Genomic DNA, 19098 nt, shown 5'->3' with positions numbered 1-19098 from the left:
AGCTTAGAATCCAGCAAGGTATTACTACAGTTGGAGCTCATATTTCGAGACGTGCCTTGCTATCAGGCACAACCATCGCCACCCTCACCTGAGTGTAAATATTAAGCTATAAATTATACTACTGACATATTATCATAATCGACATTCTATGAGGGGCGTGGGCAAGCAATTTGTTTCTCCTCATATGCCCATGCCCCCCCCCCCCCCGTGTTGGTTATCTGTGGTAAGACCATCGTTCTAGTTAAAGCATTCATTAGACAGGGGAATATAATCCCTCACTCCATAGTAGTAGGGCCTATTTCACCGGAGGGCGCAGCCCCGAAGTAGGAGCCTATAATGGAGGCACCGAGGCCCAAAGTTTTAACCAGAGACTCGAAATTAGGCAAAGTACTAGTATATTAATTTTGTTAAATATTTGGGATCAACAATTCAAACAAACGAAGGGGGAATAGAGACGAGAAGTCGCATTGTGGATGCGATGTCGTGGGGGGGGGGGGGGATCCCATAGGCCCATAGCGACCTTATGAAGCCGGGCGCACCTGGTCGCAAAATGTTTGTATTTGTGCCATTGAACCAAGTGACGAAGTGGCGATCGAAGCAGCGCGTGATGTCAGAATTGCTTTGGGATGTCACAATAATGCTTTCCTTTACATCATTTAAATATTGCGCTATTTGGAAAATATTGTTATAAACAGTTTCCAAGTGGAGTGTTAAACAGGCCAACGCTCTGACATAGTCGAAAAAAGAATTTAAACATTTTGTGGAATTCTCTCTATATTATTTATATGTCCTTATCCACGCGTGACGTCATCGAATGTCGCTATCCAGCATTGGCGCAGCACCGAAACTTTTATCATTATTTTTCTATTGTCGAATAAAACAGCAGATTATAGGAAGCTCAGCAAGAGGAGATCCTTTCTGAGTTAAAAAAAACAACAACAAACAAAACAAACAAACAAACAAACAAGCACACGTTGTCTGAGTATTCACGTTCTGGGCCATTTTAGCGTCCGCTCAAATTCATGACGCAGGGAAAGAGAGCACACGACACTTGGCGCCCCACAGGAGTCTAAACGGCCAAAGCAAACGTCGTAAACGTCCGCGTCGCAAATCCAGAAGATTTAAAGATACCCTACACGTGTCAACAAAATGCTTGCGAGCTCCTCCCACTACCTGTCATGTGACTTTCTCTGGCACTTGTTATGTTACTGGCTACTTGTATGGCGCATGGCAGTTCTACTACTACTAGTACACTGTAGTATACTCATGTACTGTTTTCGGAAGTTCGGAACCAACCGAAATCGACCTCCTTGTTTTTGCATACTAGCGCATGCACGCAGCAGGTTCAGCTCGCACCACTTCACTTTAGTGACCAGCCTGAGTACCACCGTTATACCGTCTTCCCCAGTTTTACATTAAATATGTAAGTTTTACAAGGTTTTAATCTCGAGGATGTCCAAACATTGGCCTCGATAGTTCATGAAAGGACTCCGTTCATATGCCTGGTGTTGATTGACTCCTCACGCAACGCCCGACTGAACACAACGCCAGCCGGCGGGCCTCGCAAATATCACAAGAAATTTAGCATTAGCATTATCATACGGTAGATTCTAGATTCTACTACTCATTGCAGTGTCTGTCAACTCGGGCTCGGCTCAGCGCTCATCTCAGGTCAGACCAACCGAGAAGAAGATTGCAGAACCGACATCAAAATGCCTTTCGGTCTAAATCCCAGTCAAGTTGCTTTTTACAATGTTGTTATTCTCGGACTGTCTTTCTTGCTGCTCTTCACGGCATTCCAAACATGTGGTATGGTGCAGGTATGTTTCTATAGCCTAACAGGTTTACAGAGGACAATCCTAGTCTGTAAAATTTCATAGTTCTAGATGTAGCTGTAGCCCTTTAATTAGGGCCTACATCATTATTTGAACAGACGTACAGAACTTGTCAATGTAAATTAGTGAAGAAAAAACAAACAAGCAGTATCTGTGAAGGTTTGTTAATCTTAAAATGAGATAATGTGAGGTACGTTAAATATTGTTAGATATTCTAATCCAAAAATAAAAAAAGGCTTGTTATTCCAAAGCCAAAGGATCGTTAATCCGAGAGTGAAATGGGGTTCATAACTCTGAAGCTGAAGGTTTGTGAGTACAACCAGGGAGGTGTAAGAAAAGGAGAGACAACTCCTGCTCTCCTTTGAAGGATGCACGGCACCGCCGAGAAGTTATGCGCTTAACTACAGGTGGAAATCAGGTGCTTTGACAAAAGAGAGCATCAATTAATCGGGCTAGCGCTCTCACATCTAGAAATACTTGCCCCCACTGCATTTCGCTCTCTCTCTTTCAATGTGATGGCAACAATGAATTTGTGTACCTTGAATTGGAGCAGCGAATCAAAATGCAGTGTAAAACTGACAATTTTGATAGCAAATAGTTTAAAAGCACGCTGGTGCACGCTTTAGCAAAGTACTTTATTTGAAAGATCAAAATATCCCAGATTAAAGGATAGAAAACTAACATGCGGAAATGTGCGCATTATAGAAAAATATTAGGTTTTTAAGAGGGCCTAATTTTCATTTCATTTCGATTTGCGCATTACGAAGAAACTAGAAATACATGTTTATAATATTTGAATTCTTTCCTGAACTACTCTTAATCAATTTGAGTATTTCATTTAAAATTTTACAGGGGAATAAAGCTTGTAATTCAACGAAAGGTGAAATGCGTTCTTCATCTCCGAACTTCGCCTTGCAACAAGAGCAGTGCACAGCATGACTTCAAAGCGTATAGTGGAATGCTAGACATCCCATTGTAACGCTTTGAAACCAAACATGTGTTTGCATGAATTACGAACCAGTTGTCTCTCCTTTTCTTACACCTCCCTGGTACAACCTACTGTAGAAGTTAGAACTCTTAAATTTAAACTTTACCCATCTTTTTATTTTTCCATTTTGGAATGAACAAATTTAAACTGTTACATGTAGACCCCCAGATGTCAGTTTCATGTGCATGATCATACATATACACTATACAAAAATTGGTATAGAAACCTCTTCTCAGAATTTGTGTGTTTCAAAAAAACAAACCTTTAGTTTCATTGAGAATAATGTGCCTTATTTCATCTTCAGAGTTACAAATTTACCAATAACACTAACAGCCATCATCCATTCATTGTATCATTTACGCCCGAATTCACGAAGGTGGTACAAATGAAACCATGATTTAAACCATGGACAAAAACCACGGAGCGCCAAGTGTCGCATGGAACATTTCGTTACGAAATCAGTCATTTCGTCGATGAAATGATTATTTTGTGACGAAATGACAACATTTTGTAACTAAATGAACATTTCGTCCACGAAATGATAATTTAATTAACGAAATGGTCATTTTGTTGACGAAATGACCAATGTCGTAAAGAAATATTCCGTGCGACACTTGGCGCTCCATGGTTTTTGTCCATGGTTTAAACCATGATTTCATTTGTACCACCTTCGTGAATTCTGGCCTTAGAGTATAAGCATATTCCTGGAGTTGCAATGACTGCTTTATAACCAAAGTCGATTTTTACTTAAATTTTATGAAGTTTTCCATTTCCTTGTAAGTGGCACCATGATAAATACATTTATTGTGAATTGTAATTTCCCAATATTCACTTCCAAAAGACTTTATCAAATGTTTGCGTGACCAGACAGTGTAAAAGTGCAAGGATGAATTGTAGCTAAATCACTGTGTATAGTCGGGGAAATGTGCATGATCAATGCATTTGTAAGAAATACAAGCTTACCCTATTTAATTTCACATTCTTAAATGTGCTACTTTGCCCAAAGAAGTGGGTTGTAAACACGTTGCTGAATTCTTGGCATTCATAGACAAAATGACTCCAAAGAATGCTAAGTATAAAGCTTTACGCGCATACGCAGCCCCTAAAATGAATGACACAGAATTATGTTGTACATTATATTTCCTCTTACTTACAGACAAAAGATTGTATTGGCGATTTTTTAGTCATCACTTCAGTGAAAACCATTCTCTTCCTCGTTGTATGTAACTCTCCTTTCTTTCTCCTCCTCCCTCTGTTCCCTTTTCTTCTCCCTTTACAGACAGATATATTGAACCATGCAAAGTTACCAGGCGTCGGCTACAACAGCCTTGCCATCATATATGCTGTATTTGCATTTGCAAATTGGATAGCGCCGTCTGTGGTGGCCCTACTCGGAGCCAAATGGTCGATGCTTGCCAGCGCTGTGGTCTACACAGGCTTCGTTGCTTCATTCTTCCATCCAATACCAGGGGTGATCTTCGCTTTGTCTGCACTCCTGGGAATCGCTGCTGCGGGTATGTGCACCACTGTCAGATATCTGTATGTATACTTTACTTACTTTACTTTACTTTAATCCATCGATGCTAGTAGGTCCGGGCCTGTTCATCGATCGATTGGTAGTCATTTGAATCAATCTTTCAATTACGAGTGGTTCTATGGCAAGGTGTGTGTGTGGAGAGGGAGGATTCAAGACATCTGTTAGTATCCTTCAGGGTCATATACAGATGGTAATTCTTTCCAGTAGTTGTCTAGTCTGTTTTTGAAGGAGTTCACAGATGGGGCACTGACTACCTCTTCCAGTAGCTTATTCCATGATTCCACCACTCTATTTGAGAAGAAAAATTTTCTAACATCAAGGTGCGCGAATGTCCTCTTTAGTTTCAGAGTGTGACCACGTGTTCTGTCTTCATTGTTAAGATGTAGCAGGTCATTGTCAGTGTTACATGTATATAAGCCATGGACATACTTGTAAACATCGATCATATCAACTCTCCTTCTGCGATGGATAAGCGTTGGTAATTTGAGGCGTCTTAACCGGCTTTTGTAGGGTATGTCCTTCAAACTTGGTACCGTCTTTGTGGCCCTACGCTGGACATTTTCAAGTCTCCTCTGTTCACCAATCCTGTACGGTGACCATGTTGCTTGACCATACTCTAAGACGGGCCTCACAAGTCCTCTGTAGAGAAGTTTGAAGGTGTCCTCATCAATGTTTATGAAAGCTCTTCATATCACCCCTAGTAGTTTGTTGGACTTGGACACAGCCTGGGAGATGTGATCTCTGAAGGAGAGCTTAGAATCTACAAGCACTCCGAGGTCTCTTTCCACTTCAGATTCTTTCAGGGTTACTGTTTCATTGCCACTTTTCATGCAATATTCATGACTTGAGGGTGACCTGCCTATCTTCAACACCGTGCACTTGTCAGGATGGAATCTAAGCTGCCATTCCTCTGCCCATTTCTGCACCTTATTCAGATCAAGTTGCAATTTCTGAGAATCTTCAAAGGTGTCGCTTCTAGCATAAAGTTTAGTGTCGTCTGCAAAAAGCTTGATTCCAGACTCAATAGTATTGGGAAGGTCATTAATATACATCAGGAACAACAGCGGCCCGAGTACGCTTCCCTGCGGAATTCCTCTGTGTACTGATGACCATTCCGACTGCTGACCATTTACTACTACTCATTGTCTTCTTCCAACTAGAAATGCTCTGATCCACCTCAGAGCCTGTTCATGGATACCAAAGGATTCAACTTTCTGCAGTAGTCAGAGATGCGGTACAGAGTCAAATGCTTTCATAAAGTCCATGTAAATGGCATCAATATCACCTTCATCTTCCAGTACATGTGTCCAGTCATTAAGTACTTCCAACAATTAAGTGGTGCAGGAACGACCAGCAATAAATCCATGTTGATGTACAGACAGCATCTCATTTGTTAACAGATGTTCCATTATTTATTTTCTCACCATACACTCCAAAATCTTGCATACAACGCATGTAAGGCTCACTGGTCTATAGTTCTTGCTCTCCTGTTTGTTCCCCTTTTTGAAGATTGGGGTAACATTAGCTGACTTCCAATCAAGAGGCAATTCACCCTTTTCTAGACTCATCTTGAACAGGAACGCAAGTGGTACATCAAGAACGCCTGCTAACTTCTGAAGTAAACGTGGATGTAGTCCATCTGGTCCTTGAGACTTGTTTGGCTTCAGTTTCTTTAGCAGCTCAAAAACATCTGTTGGTGAGATATCAAAGTTTGTCAGTGCTGATTCAAAGTTAATTTCTAGAGGTGCCTGCATTTTCTGCATGTCTTCATTGATGAAAACACTTATGAAAAAGTCTTGCAACACCTGAGCTTTCTCCGTGTCTGTTTCTGTGGTAGTTCCATCTGGCTTAATGAGACTGGCAATACTTTCTCGGACTGTGGTTTTAGTCTTCACATAAGACCAGAAGGCTTTTGGATCCTGCTTGACTCCAGAAGCTTTTTTTTTTTTTTTCTCTCTCTAGTCTTTTCACTGCCTTCTTACAGGTCTATTTTGCTTGATTTCTTGCTCGAGCGTATATTCTCCAGTCCTCTTCTGTCCTTGTCCGTTGCCATCGTCTATAAAGCTGGTGTTTCTTCTTGACACTTGCTAGTGTGGCTGTATCCATCCATGGTTTCTTATATTGTCCTTTTCTAACATCTTTTTGGGGAGTGTATCTGTCGAAAATCGCTAACACCTTATCTTTCAAGAAATTCCATGCATTGTCCATTGTTTTGGAAGAAAATTCTCCTTTCCAGTCAATATCACTCAGTTTCTCTATCATTCTGTTGTAGTCTGCCTTCGGATACAGATACTTTACAGGGTTATCTTTCCCAACGATTTCTTTTCCTCTGATGTAAAAAATGAGAGTGCAGTGGTCACTTTTACCTATTCCTGCTGTTGTTTGAATGCCTGATATCATGTCCTCCTCATTTGTGAACACGAGGTCTAGTGTATTCGACTGCTGACCAGTGTGATGTCTAGTTGGCTGGTGTTGGTGCTGTATGAGGAATGCGTCCCTTGTGGCTTCTAGAAATCTATTTGCAGGATGATTTGGTCCTCTGCTACATGACTCCATTTCCCAGTCTATTTCTGTAAAGTTAAAATCCCCAAGGAGGAGTTTGTCATAGTTTCCACAAGAACCAAAGTCTTTTACTAGTGTATATAACTCATCATTTGCTGTATCAGTACTTCCTGGGCTCCTATAAACCACACCACTTAGGAGTTTTGAGTGTGACAATGAAATCTCTGCAAACACTGCATCTTTGAAGGCTTCTCGTATTTTGCGACATTTCTCTGCTTTTAAAGATGAATGCACATACAGGCACACTCCTCGTCCTTCTTCGTGAAGATTGTGGAAAAGTTCGAAGCCGTCCAAGTGGATTTCTCTTGGCATTAACTCATATCGTGAGTTTTTTGGTTTCACTTCTGTGATTCCTATAATGTGAGGGTTGTGCAAAGAGATAAGTGCCTCTAACTCGTGTCGCTTATTTAGTAAAGTATCAGCGTTGGTGTATATACGTTTCAGGTTGTGCTGTGCAGATGCAGGGTAAAAATCCCGCTCAGTGACTACTCTTCGAGATCTGGGAAGTGCTGCTTGCTCTGCAGATCCACTATGGGTTGTATTTCTTCCTCTTGATTGATCCTGTTGGGTTCTTGTGGTGCGGTTAGGTTGACAGTGTCCGGGTAGGACCCTATGTTGACATCTTTCCCATTTCTTCTTATGCACTTGGCATGAATATCTCCTTTGTGTGTCGAATCTGCCTTTTTTTCTTGCCAGATCTTCCTTAAGTTTTTTTTCTCATCATGCTGCAGAGGGGTGAGATCTTTTCTGAGGACAATATCCTTGGTTTCATTGCAGCTTTTCAGTTTATGGGCAGCCTTTAGAATGGTGTCTCTCTGATTTTGTGATCCAACACTCAATCGCAGTGGTCTGGGCTTTGATGAAGCCTTCTCTCGGTTGTATACTCCAAGGCGCCTACAGTCTGTTATCTCAACAGGCATTGTCTCAATCTGGGTTAGAATCGCCTGTACAAGCTCTGTGTCCTCTTTCTTTCTTGTCATGCCATCAGCGCTGTCACTTTCACTGATATTGAAAGCAATGACGTTGAGCTTTCTTTCCTCTCTTGCCTCTAGATCTGAGACATATGAGTCAAGCTTTCTGTCAATAGTTTTTTGCTGGTTATCTTTCAGCTCCTTTAATTCTATCTGTACATTAGAGAGTTCCTTGCAAAGTGATTCAACTACTTCACCGTCTGCTTTCCTTTCCATTTCTTTAGAGAGATCTTTGAAGCTGTTGGTGAACAGTTCCAGAGCTTTATCCAGCGCTGCCTAGCCTCGTCATATCAGTAGTGTCCTGGAGTCTGCTTTAGACAAGTTGTACATCTCCACTGAATTTCTGGTTTACTGAGCATTTTCTTTTCAGTCTTTGTGTATGGTAGGCATTTGAAACACATCCACCCTAGGCAAGAGCTACACTGCAGCATGTCTACTTTGCGAGTCGCCTCATTATAGATGGTTCTGCATAGTCCAATACATGGAGTTTGACTGTGAGCATGGCAATTTTGTGACTGTCTACTATCAATCACACTGTCAGAGATAATGCTTGGAGCTGCTGAATCATCACCACCAGTAGCCATTGTACTTTGTAGGGGGGTCCTAGTGACGTACAACTATTAAAATGGTTTGATCTGAATCTGAAATCCAACAGTATATCAGGGTTTCAATGCTAAGCTTTTCAAGTTGTTTGAGATCCCAATATCAAAGCCAGATGTGGGTAAATCAAGTGCATAGAGATAAAAAACATCCAGGTCCTAGAAGGATACATGAAAACTTACAGGTGGGACTGAAGTATCATCCATGAGCAAGCTTGATGTGGATGGCTTTTCCAGAGTTGAAATTTACACATATATTTCCTTCCAGGTACACAGGTTGAAATTTACACATTTCCTTCCTGGTACACAGGTTGAAATTTACACATTTCCTTCCAGGTACACAGGTACATAGTTAAATACATGTCTTGTTCCTGTATTGTTTTGTCTCATTCGGTAGTTTTCTTTTTACGAGCTGTTCGTCTATTTCAGCATAATGGCAGTTTGATTGCCATGTGTTGTGTGTCTCTTTGAAGGATTAAAATTGTTAGCTTCATATTTGCATGTATACACAACAACATATTTGCATATTGCACATTTACACAAAAAGAGAGCACTTTCCAATGAATAGGGAAATATTAAGATATATACAGAAATAGTATCATCAATATTATTACATATATAGATTGTACACCGAGTTCTGCCCATTACCAAAACAAGAAATGAAGAAAAAAAAAAAAAAACAACAACAAAGGATATCAAAGTTTCCATTTTTTTTTTTTTTTTTTTTTGCCAAATATGTATTCATATATATTTATTATACGATGAGGTTGTAACATGGCACGTCATATTTGTAGCAAAATAATCAAAACTCTCATGCAGTACTCATGCAGCACATAATGCACACACACACACACAAATTTCCTTTCAAGAGATTTATACCTGGGGTACAAAAATGAAGAATCATATTAGTGTAAACTTTTGTCTTCTTTACAGTCATCTGGACAGCTCAAGGGAATTTCCTGACCATGAACTCCAGTCAGGAGACCATGGGTAGGAACAGCGGTCTCTTCTGGGCCATGTTACAGTGCAGTTTGCTCTTCGGCAATCTGTTCTTCTTCCTTGAAATGAAGGGCAAGGATGATATTACCAGTAAGTCAGTGCAACATTCAAGTAAATAAACCCGTTCAAGATGAGCTGGTTTTGCTTTAACAGGCATTTCCCATAGACACCTGCCCAAGTATGTTTGGAATTAACACCTAAAGATCCTTGTCATTTGATTAGTTGTTCGCTATTGATCATTTTTCCCATTTTACTATTACATCATCATTTGTGCAAGTGTGGCTCCATTTACCCTGCAATCTTGGATCCATACGATTTGCTCCATTGCTGAGAGCTCAGCACACTATGCATGTAAAGCGCTTACAGTGTGTATGAGACAGCATGCTGGCGTAAAGTGTCCAGTGAGCACTGTAGCTCTCCATCTGATTCCGCATATTCTCTCTTGTTTCTAAATTCATAAAACTTCAGTTGACAAGGATCTATTTTAGGTGTTATATATATATATAAAACAAGTAATAGATGTTTTTCATTCGTGCAATGGACAGAATATTTAATTCGATGAAAGATGAAATTGTTGATCCATTCAGCTCGGCTGTGCCCTATCTAATGGATCACTTCATCTTTCACCTCATGAAATATTCTGTCCATTGCACTCATAAACATTCGGGATTTCATTATTTACATACTAGTCTTTTACGGGTTAGCATTGCGCATGTTTCTACTGATCACCTTGCATCACTGAAATTGTCACAAGTCTGCATCACCTCACATTTTACTACATGTACTACCCAAACTGTTTTCACTGGGCAACATGGTGATGTGGGTGATGAACTTGCAAAATGCAATGACCGAGGAAAATGTGTTGTTACATGTGTAGGTCACAGACCAGGTCTCACATGCACTGCCTTTTGATCAGTAGAATGTGCAAACTCTCCCAATAAGAATTTGAGACTTCAGGCACACCGCCAAATATCATTACCTGATCTGTTTCTTCTAAAAATCTTTCCATTGACCACCTAAAAAGGCTGACAATGGATCACTTTGCATTACTATGCATCACCCACTACTTGATGGGTTTCTAATGTGAAAAAATTTGAGGTGTTACCCTTATCGTTCAGTAGAAATACACCAAATGACCTCTTACATCCCAGAAAACCATTTTTGTAGCTTGGTGCACTATCTCTCTCCCCCCCCCCCCCCTTCTTTATTTTTTTTTATAAAAAGAATTTATACTCTTTACTGTTAGCATTTCATAAGACAGAATTGAATATTTCATTTGAGCCCTTTGTTCTTTTATAACCATTTTTTTTTCAGTTGTAGATATTTTCAAGAGTCCCCTGAGTCTTAAATTCCTATTTCAGATCAGAAGATTGAAAATTTTGTCGCTGTTTCAAATGGCTATAATGCTTTAATTGATAAACTTCTTTCAGCTTTTACACAGACTTAATGAATATAACTATTACTATAATCTTTCTCCAATACAAGATATGCAACTATTGAAATGCCAACGTCTGGCAGCAAAATTCCCCAGGAAATGAAATGTACTGTGAAATATGGGTCAAATGTGTAGATAGTTGTCTTACCATTTATTTACAGTTAAGTGTGAGGTCTGGGGTAATGTTCAAATGAGATACTAATTCCTTGTAGCCTCAAGACGACAACTTGCATATTTTGATGTATTTACAGCGAGATTAACCCGAATATTAGCAAGCATTACTTCCTCAATGAATAATATTTTCAGCCTTACTGCAAGAGTGCAGTGTGCCGAGTGTCTGATGTTACATGAATGCTTTTCAGAGTGCATGAGCTATCCATTCTGCTGAGCAAACCACATCAATGGGAAAAATTTTGATTGTCGTTATACATTAGCCAAGGTGCGAGTCACCGTGTTCATTGTCTTGACTGCTGTGAGCGGCGCTGGAGTTCTGACGTTTCTTCTCCTCGTGAAACCTCCGGAGGAGTTGCAGGGACCAACCCAAATTCAGGAGTTTGAGTAAGCAAGCACCTCTACTTGAGATTTGCACTTGCCAATGGTTGAAAGCATGAATATTTGAAGAGTATTCCATATCAGCTTTTTCACTGTATGATATGTCTCTAATTGTCTGTACTTGCTAGCATTGCTTCATGTTTTATATTCTTGGGTTGTCTATCTACCTAACCTGCAATTATAAATAACCCTACCCTGAATCGTAACACTTTGCAGAAATATATATTTGAATTCAACGCTAAAGTCCTATGAAATTCATGCTATGTGCGTCATCTCCTTTGTTTACTATCTATGAATAGAAGACTTCCTTAAGTCAGGGGCCCAGGTGAAACCACATATCAAGATATTCAGACATATAATAATATGGCCTTATATTATCTCAGGGTACCAGCTGTAGTGTTTACACCTCTCCAATAGGGCCGTACCGCTCTTATTATCCCAGTGTTGCAAGGTACCCAGTTATGTACCTACCTGGGTCAAGAGGTAGTGTGTACATTGTGAGCAAAGCATCCTGCCCAAGGATGAATATCCCGGGGGTGATTTGAACCCCAGATCATCTGTTTACAAATCCAGAGCCTTATATCCACAGTACCACAGAACTCCTATTTGTGTCCTGTTTGTCTGGTGCTGAATGATGACAATGACTGAACCATTCCCCCATGCTGCTCCTCTTCCAATCCCTAACCCTGACATCCATCTCCATCTTCCTCTCCTTAAAGGGATCGTATAGTTTTGGTTGAGGCCTACCAAACTTCAGGTTTCTAGCATTTTTGTGTGAGATAATGAGAAACCTCTCATGAAATATGAAGGAGCGTATAATTCCACAAGAAATTCAATGTTCTTTTTATGAAAATTGGTTTTGAAATGGCTGAAATACCCCAAACAGAGCAATACTAATAAAAGGTGGGACCCACCTTTTATTCCAGCCACTTTGTTTTACTTTGTTTTTGGATGTCCCGGCCATTTCAAAACTGATTTTCATCAAATAAACTTTGAATTCCTCTTAATAGAATGGTATGGTCTGTACTTTACCAATTTTACAATTGGTTTCTTGATATCTCGCAAAAAGTTAAAAGCCCATTTCTCATCTCCACCATTACTATACCATCCCTTGAAAACCGGTCTCTCTTCCTCCTTCTCCTGCAGAGAGTCATCTGAGAGCAGAGCAAACCTCCGGGATGCCCTGGGTGCTTTTGGTAAGTACTTTATATACCATATATTTAACGAGTCTAAATTTTCAGTAATCGGGACTTCCCGCTGATTTCGCGAGTGGTTAAATTTACAATTTTGGACTACTGTATGGAATGGAGAAATATATGTGTGTGTCACATTCATATTGTGATCAGAGTCTTTATTTTTGTGTGTCTTTAATTTCGCAAATAGCACCTGACTCGCGAAATTCGCAAAAATAAAAACCTCACAAAATATTTGGCATATACAGTAGATGGCCACAGCTGATGATGGGCTCTTGCTACTTGATGCCTCAAGATTTTCTTTTTCTCATTGGATCAGTTTTCCATAAATCTTTGTCAAATTACTACCTTTGAAGATAGATGAAATAAAAAAAAATTTTTTAATCTGATGGATGGATGGAGAGTTGAGAAGTATTCATGAATTCTGATGACAATGTATCCTAATGCCCCAGTCACATAGCCATCCCGGATCACCCCGGACCACCCCGGATCTGATCCAGGGAGAGATCCGTGTTGACGCCGGGAGGCCAACACGGCAACTTTTGGAGGTCAAAAACATAGAGCGTCATCCGGGGACTGCCGTGTTGGCAGAGCAATCCGGTGTGGTCCGTGTGGCTGCCATGTAGCTGCGGTGTTGATCCATGTAGATGCCGTGTTTGTCCGTGTAGACGCCGCGCTCTTCCGGCCTTATCCTTGTAGCTGCCGTGTTCATACCATGTGTACAGTCATACCAAAATCCCGGATCTCCCCGGACGTTCCCGGATCACCGTGTAGATCCTTGAGCATCCGTGTTTATATGTGACTGGGGCATTAGCTAGATCTTCTTGTATCACTAGACCGTTTCTCAGACTGACTTTGAGTATAGTTGAGTTTTTGACTTCAGGGTTCAGTGCTCCCTTCCTAAGACACTTGGCAGTGTTTATTGTAGTGGAGTGGTTGATCAGAAATAAAAATTCAGTACTTTTGATATGTCATATTAAAGCAGTGTTGAATGGAAAGATGAAATCAGCAGAAGTTCAACATGATGAAAGGAATCCCAGATATTCACCCATTTCATACCATTTTCATTTTAAACAGTGCGGTCAGTGAAGCTGCTCTTTACCAAAGAGATGTTAATGCTGAGCATCACAAACTTCTACACAGGTGAGGAAATTTCTTGTCTTTGGTCTTTTTTAACAACAACAGAAATGATTGATATGAAATACTCTGGCACTAAACCTTAAGAAATCTATGAGCAATCCGTAGAGTTCTCAGTGTGTGGTTGCATACTGACTCTGACTACAAACGGGTCACACACAGGATAAAACTATGCATCAGTTCTTCTCTGGCTGAAAACATTGATGTCTCTAGTCCACAATTAAATTCAAAAGTTGACCTATTTTCTAATGCTCCATTTTTATTTATCTTTTCATAGATTATTGAATACGCCAGGTTTTGTTCCCATAACATAACCCTGTCATAGTTATAGGCATAGCAGGAGTTACAATTGTCATTATCAGTGTGTGTGTGTCGGCGTATAAATGGTACTCAGTTTTAACCAGTATACAGAGGGCTTGACAAAAGAAAATTCTCTCGACTGGCCCAAATGGGCAATTAGACAGAGACTTCATATTGTTAACAAGCTAGTTTCCAGTCATTTCACTTGTCCGGCAGTGGGTTTCAATTGTCCTAGGCAAATAGGTATGTAGCAACTCGCTATATGTACCAGGCAGCTCACTGTGATTTATGTGGTATGTCTAAAGAACAGTTTTCCTGTTGAAGTGACAAATCCTTGATACGTAGTTTATGAATATAAACGTACTCCAAATAGTTCTCTTAACATTAACAAGAAAAAGAAATGGAATGGTTCTATTCTTTTGTTGTTCCCGTCATTTGTCGCAAGGCATCGAGTTGACCTTCTTCAGTGGAGTTTATGGCACGGCCATCAGCAACACAAACATGTTTGGTTATAACTCAAATAGCTACATCGGAATCAGCGGCATGCTTATTGGAGCAGGAGAAATTGTAGGTGAGTGGTGGAAAATATTTTCTCAAAAATATCACTGGGGAATGAAAAGAAAGTCACATGTAACCGAGGGGTATAAAATTCCCCTGCCTGGAACTAATATCAATTCCTTTCATATATCTCATGATTAAACAGATGATATGACAAATCTACAGATATGAATATTCCCCTTTGATGTATATTGAGATTGCAGCAGAAGATCCTCAACATATTTGAATATGAATAACTTTATGGACTGTCAAGCTGGACGATAGACTTGGTTGTTTGTGTTAAGAAAGAGTTGTGTACAATATATGTATCGGCAAGATATCAACTGATCTTGATAGAGATAGAAACAGAGCGAAGAACAAAGACAATAGTATTTCTGCAATCTCATATTTAATCAAACATTGTCCAAGTTAGATTTTGTATTATCAAAGTTTCTACCCTCAGAGAGTAAGATATAAAATGCCAGGAAGACAAGACATGCCATACAATGAAGGTGTGTGGTTTGCAGCATATATGCCAGTACAAGTGTACACTTGGAAACACTTTCTTTCAGGTTAGATGCCAAAGCTCATTAAGGAAACTGTCTTGTAGCTCTGAGGGTGTGAAGTCAAAATAAAATGCTATAAACGGACCTGTGTTTATTTGCTGGAGATTGCTACATGCTTTTAATGATGTCATCCATAGACTAAATGCATCGAAATAACGCAAATAAAGTGAAAAGATTAAATAAAATGAGATACTGTAAAACATGATAATTCACGGCATGAAATTTTCACGAATTGGACCCGACGGCCTTTTTCGTTGCATGAAATTTTCGTGAATTGCCTCTGGCCTTCAATGCAGTTAGTATAGACAAGAACTTTTGCATGCATTTTAATTTCGCAAATCTTGCTGCTCGCAAAATTTGCGACATTAAGATGCATGCGAACATTCCTCGTTTTACAGTATGAGACGTACTGATGTATTTTCTCATCTAGGTGGTCTGCTTTTTGGAATACTGGGAAAGAAAACCATCAAGTACGGCCGCGATCCCATCATACTCCTTGGATACCTGGTCCACATGGCGGCATTCTACCTCATCTTCTACAACATGCCCGAGGTGTCGCCTCTGCAGGAAACCAACGATAATTCCTACATGAATCCACCTCTGTACGTTTACCACGGGGCAGACACACAATTAAACATTCTTGTCCTTGTATTCGTAGCTGTATAGTATTGCTGTAAAAATAGATATGGTCCAACAAACCTCCAAAGTGCCCTCAATTTTATGTAAATACAAGGTGGCTCACCCTAGGTAATTTTATCAAACATAATCCCCACTGCAAAATGCCGTCCAAAGAAGTAAGATATTTTCGAGGGCTAAATGGTGCCAGACTTTGTAGTGGTTTAGTTGTTTAAAGGTTTGCATGGTGAAATGAGTAGGAAAGGTTTTATGTTACCACAAACCATTCTCCCTCATTTGTTGTGGTTGTTGCTAATTCTAGGTTGTGGCATGCAGTGCTTTACACTTCGAAGTACCAGTACTTACCAGTGGCCTCTCTGCCAGCATTATGACCAGTTTGCACCAACTGTCATTTCTGTTGACTTTTCTGTCAAGTTATTCAAGATATCTCAAGCTGGAGTGTGAGAAGACATTCCTTCTGTACCACAATCTAACAATCATCACTGACTTTTTTTTTTTTTTTGGGGGGGGGGGGGGGGGAGATACCACAACTTTATGTATTTCAACAAGATTGTCCTCCATTGATGATGTCATTCTGTGTTGTATGAAGCAAAACCATGGCTCATTACACTCTGCTGAGGGCAAAGTGTGTTGGAGCGTGATTTCCTAAAGCACACTAAAGCCATAGTGTTCAAGGCAACTTAACGCCCTTCTGATACTCAGCTTACAATATGTCTTTTTTTTTTTTTTTTTGGTGCCCTGATAGTGACAAACCAGATATAACAACGTAATTGTCATTATGATAGTTGTAGGTCCTTGTTATAATAAGGCTCTGCTGTACCTGAGTCGAATATTCTCAGTAATTAACTTACCCAGAAGCATTAATATCCTAGAAAAATGCCAGAAGTGATTCATCCTTACTATTTCTTTGCCACTCTTCTAACCAACAGAGTGGAAGTTGCCTTCACATGCTCATTCCTGCTTGGGTTTGGCGACGCTTGCTTCAACACCCAGATCTATTCTCTGCTTGGAAGCTACTTCAAGTCTGACAGTGCATCAGCTTTCGCTCTCTTTAAATTCATTCAGGTAGGTCAAAGGTGGTAACCGTGGTAGAGATATCAATTCAGTCAAATGATTGTAAACCTCCACCATAATAATTACTCTCATAATGTTGTTTATGTTATGCAGTATAAGGGGCTCAGTCTCTATTATTATTACTACCCATTTCAAGCATTTCAGGCATCTTCAAGCAGTAACTTAAATCATTACAATGTAAACTTTCCGATTTACAGTAACAAAATCCACTCAGTGTCCGGTCGAACCCTACACCACTGCGCTCAACTACACCTACATGCTTGCACACAACCCCTATGCACAATTCAGGTACGCGGCGCGCTCACACAGTCGCAGCAATCATCCTCTTTTTTTTTACGTGCTAACGTATGGGAATTTGCCCTTCATCGCAAAACTTCTCCGCGAGAAACTCTCATTTTTTAGTGTGTACATGTAAACCCAGAAGAAGGATGATACCCACATATATTGCTCGCTGGAAACGTGGTTTGTACATATCTTGGTGTTTACATGTGAAGTAAATGGTGAAACTCGGAAAAAGGATGATACCCACTAATATTGCCCGCTGGAAACTGGTGGTTTCCTGACCAATCGAAATACCAACTACAGTTGCCCGGCAAAACTACCTTATATGGGTAATACATGTAATGATGTATATGATGGGATAAGTGAAAGCTTTTTTAATGTACCAGGGTACTGAATAATGGGCGGTCAGACACAAATGCAAGTATCATGCCTGTAGCACCCATAGATTTTACATTTGGAAAAAGGCCCCATTTTTGTATTCGCTCTGGCAAGCGAAGGATGACAAGGATTGGAATTTTGTTTTCTTTCTGTTTCTCCCTGCTCTCCTATATATTTCTGTTTTTTGCTCTCTTTCTCTTCTCTTTCTCACACTTTCCTTTCCATCTCTACCTCTTTCTCTTTCTTCATTCATCTGACTACTTATCCATCCATCTGTCCACACTTCTATCCATCTTTCTATCTGTCTGCCCATCGATCCATCTATCAATCCATCTCTCATTCTATCAATCCACATATCTATCTGTCTATCCATCTATCTATTAATCATCTATCCATCTATCACACCATCTTTCCATCTATCAATCCATCTGTCCCTGTATCTGTCAATCCATACTTGTCTATCTGTATCATTCTGTCTATCCATCTATCAATCTATTTTTCCATCTGTCAATCCATCTATTTGTCAAACCATCTGTTCATCCATCTATCTATCTATCTGTCTATCCATCTATCTTTCTGTTCATTGACTCCTCCAGTCTTCAGCAGCAGCCATTGCCTTTGCCTACAGCAACCACCTGCACCTTCAGTGGCAGCTTCTGGCCCTTGTCCTCACTGGAACAATGGGGGCGCTCTCCTTCTTCTATGTGGAGCACCATCCTCCACAGAATGAGATCTGATATGAGGCCCTGCCACTCAGCGATGGCCTCGATGCCACCAAGCTGGACGACGACACTGAATAGGCCATCACTACCAAGGGCAGGATTGACGAAAATTTAAAAAATTTTGATGAGATGGCATGTCTTCACGGTTTTCTTGGTTTGAGATGACTGTGAATTGCAGCAATTTTGACACAAGAGTAGAATGAGTTTTGATGGATATGATCACTTTTTTGGTGTGAGCCAAGATATTGGTAAAACAAGCATTAAAGAACTTATGGTAGATTCCAGTTTCTTGGCAAAGGAAAACCTCTTCATAATTCTGTAGAAAACATGCAAAAGATGGTCTACTGCCGATACATCCTCCACAAGCCAATATGCCTTATATACATGTATGTCGTTACACAAATTAAATGACATTGTGTATATATATATATATATATATATATATATATATATATATATATATATATATACATATACACACACACACACATATTACAAATTTATTTTGATATTAAACTAACAAATTTTGCAGTAGCCTTCCAGGTTGCTTTTGTTATCCACCATGATACACAGCTGTTTGATCATCACAGTATTGATCAGAATCAGGAACATGCCATGTAGATTGGCTTTGGACTTAAGCATTTCAAACTTCACCAAGAGTTTTTTATGGAGACTCTTCAATCCATGGGTATGACTTTCGAAATGCCAGTCAAACACAGAAAAATGAAATATCCAACTCATGCTAACTGTACAGCTGCCCGGCAGTAAATATGATTTTTAAGTGTGCAATAAAGA

At 39.9% G+C, this 19098-nt stretch overlaps 1 protein-coding gene across 1 annotated transcript; it reads left to right on the top strand.

Moving 5' to 3' along the window:
- Positions 1 to 1707: 1707 nt before the first annotated feature.
- Positions 1708 to 18403, top strand: LOC140231850 (UNC93-like protein MFSD11). The gene is made up of 10 exons (XM_072312001.1): positions 1708 to 1820; positions 4103 to 4337; positions 9426 to 9581; positions 11361 to 11484; positions 12625 to 12674; positions 13749 to 13814; positions 14554 to 14679; positions 15642 to 15813; positions 16777 to 16912; positions 18178 to 18403. Exons 1-10 carry the CDS (start codon positions 1713 to 1715, stop codon positions 18316 to 18318), a joined length of 1314 nt encoding a protein of 437 aa, XP_072168102.1. The 5' UTR covers positions 1708 to 1712; the 3' UTR covers positions 18319 to 18403.
- The last annotated feature ends 695 nt before the right edge of the window (positions 18404 to 19098 follow it).

Source organism: Diadema setosum, chromosome 8 (assembly GCF_964275005.1).
Source record: "Diadema setosum chromosome 8, eeDiaSeto1, whole genome shotgun sequence".
Taxonomy (NCBI): domain Eukaryota; kingdom Metazoa; phylum Echinodermata; class Echinoidea; order Diadematoida; family Diadematidae; genus Diadema; species Diadema setosum.
The sequence above is the reverse complement of the archived record's forward strand: the minus strand, read 5'-3'. Positions and strand labels throughout refer to the sequence as shown.

Excerpts from the sequence above, each read along its gene's own strand:
- LOC140231850 (XM_072312001.1), top strand. The coding sequence starts at position 1,713 with ATGCCTTTCGGTCTAAATCCCAGTCAAGTTGCTTTTTACAATGTTGTT. Across the intron at positions 11,485-12,624 it reads ACCCAAATTCAGGAGTTTGA|AGAGTCATCTGAGAGCAGAG; the intron begins GTAAGCAAGCAC and ends CTTCTCCTGCAG. Across the intron at positions 14,680-15,641 it reads TGGAGCAGGAGAAATTGTAG|GTGGTCTGCTTTTTGGAATA; the intron begins GTGAGTGGTGGA and ends TTTCTCATCTAG.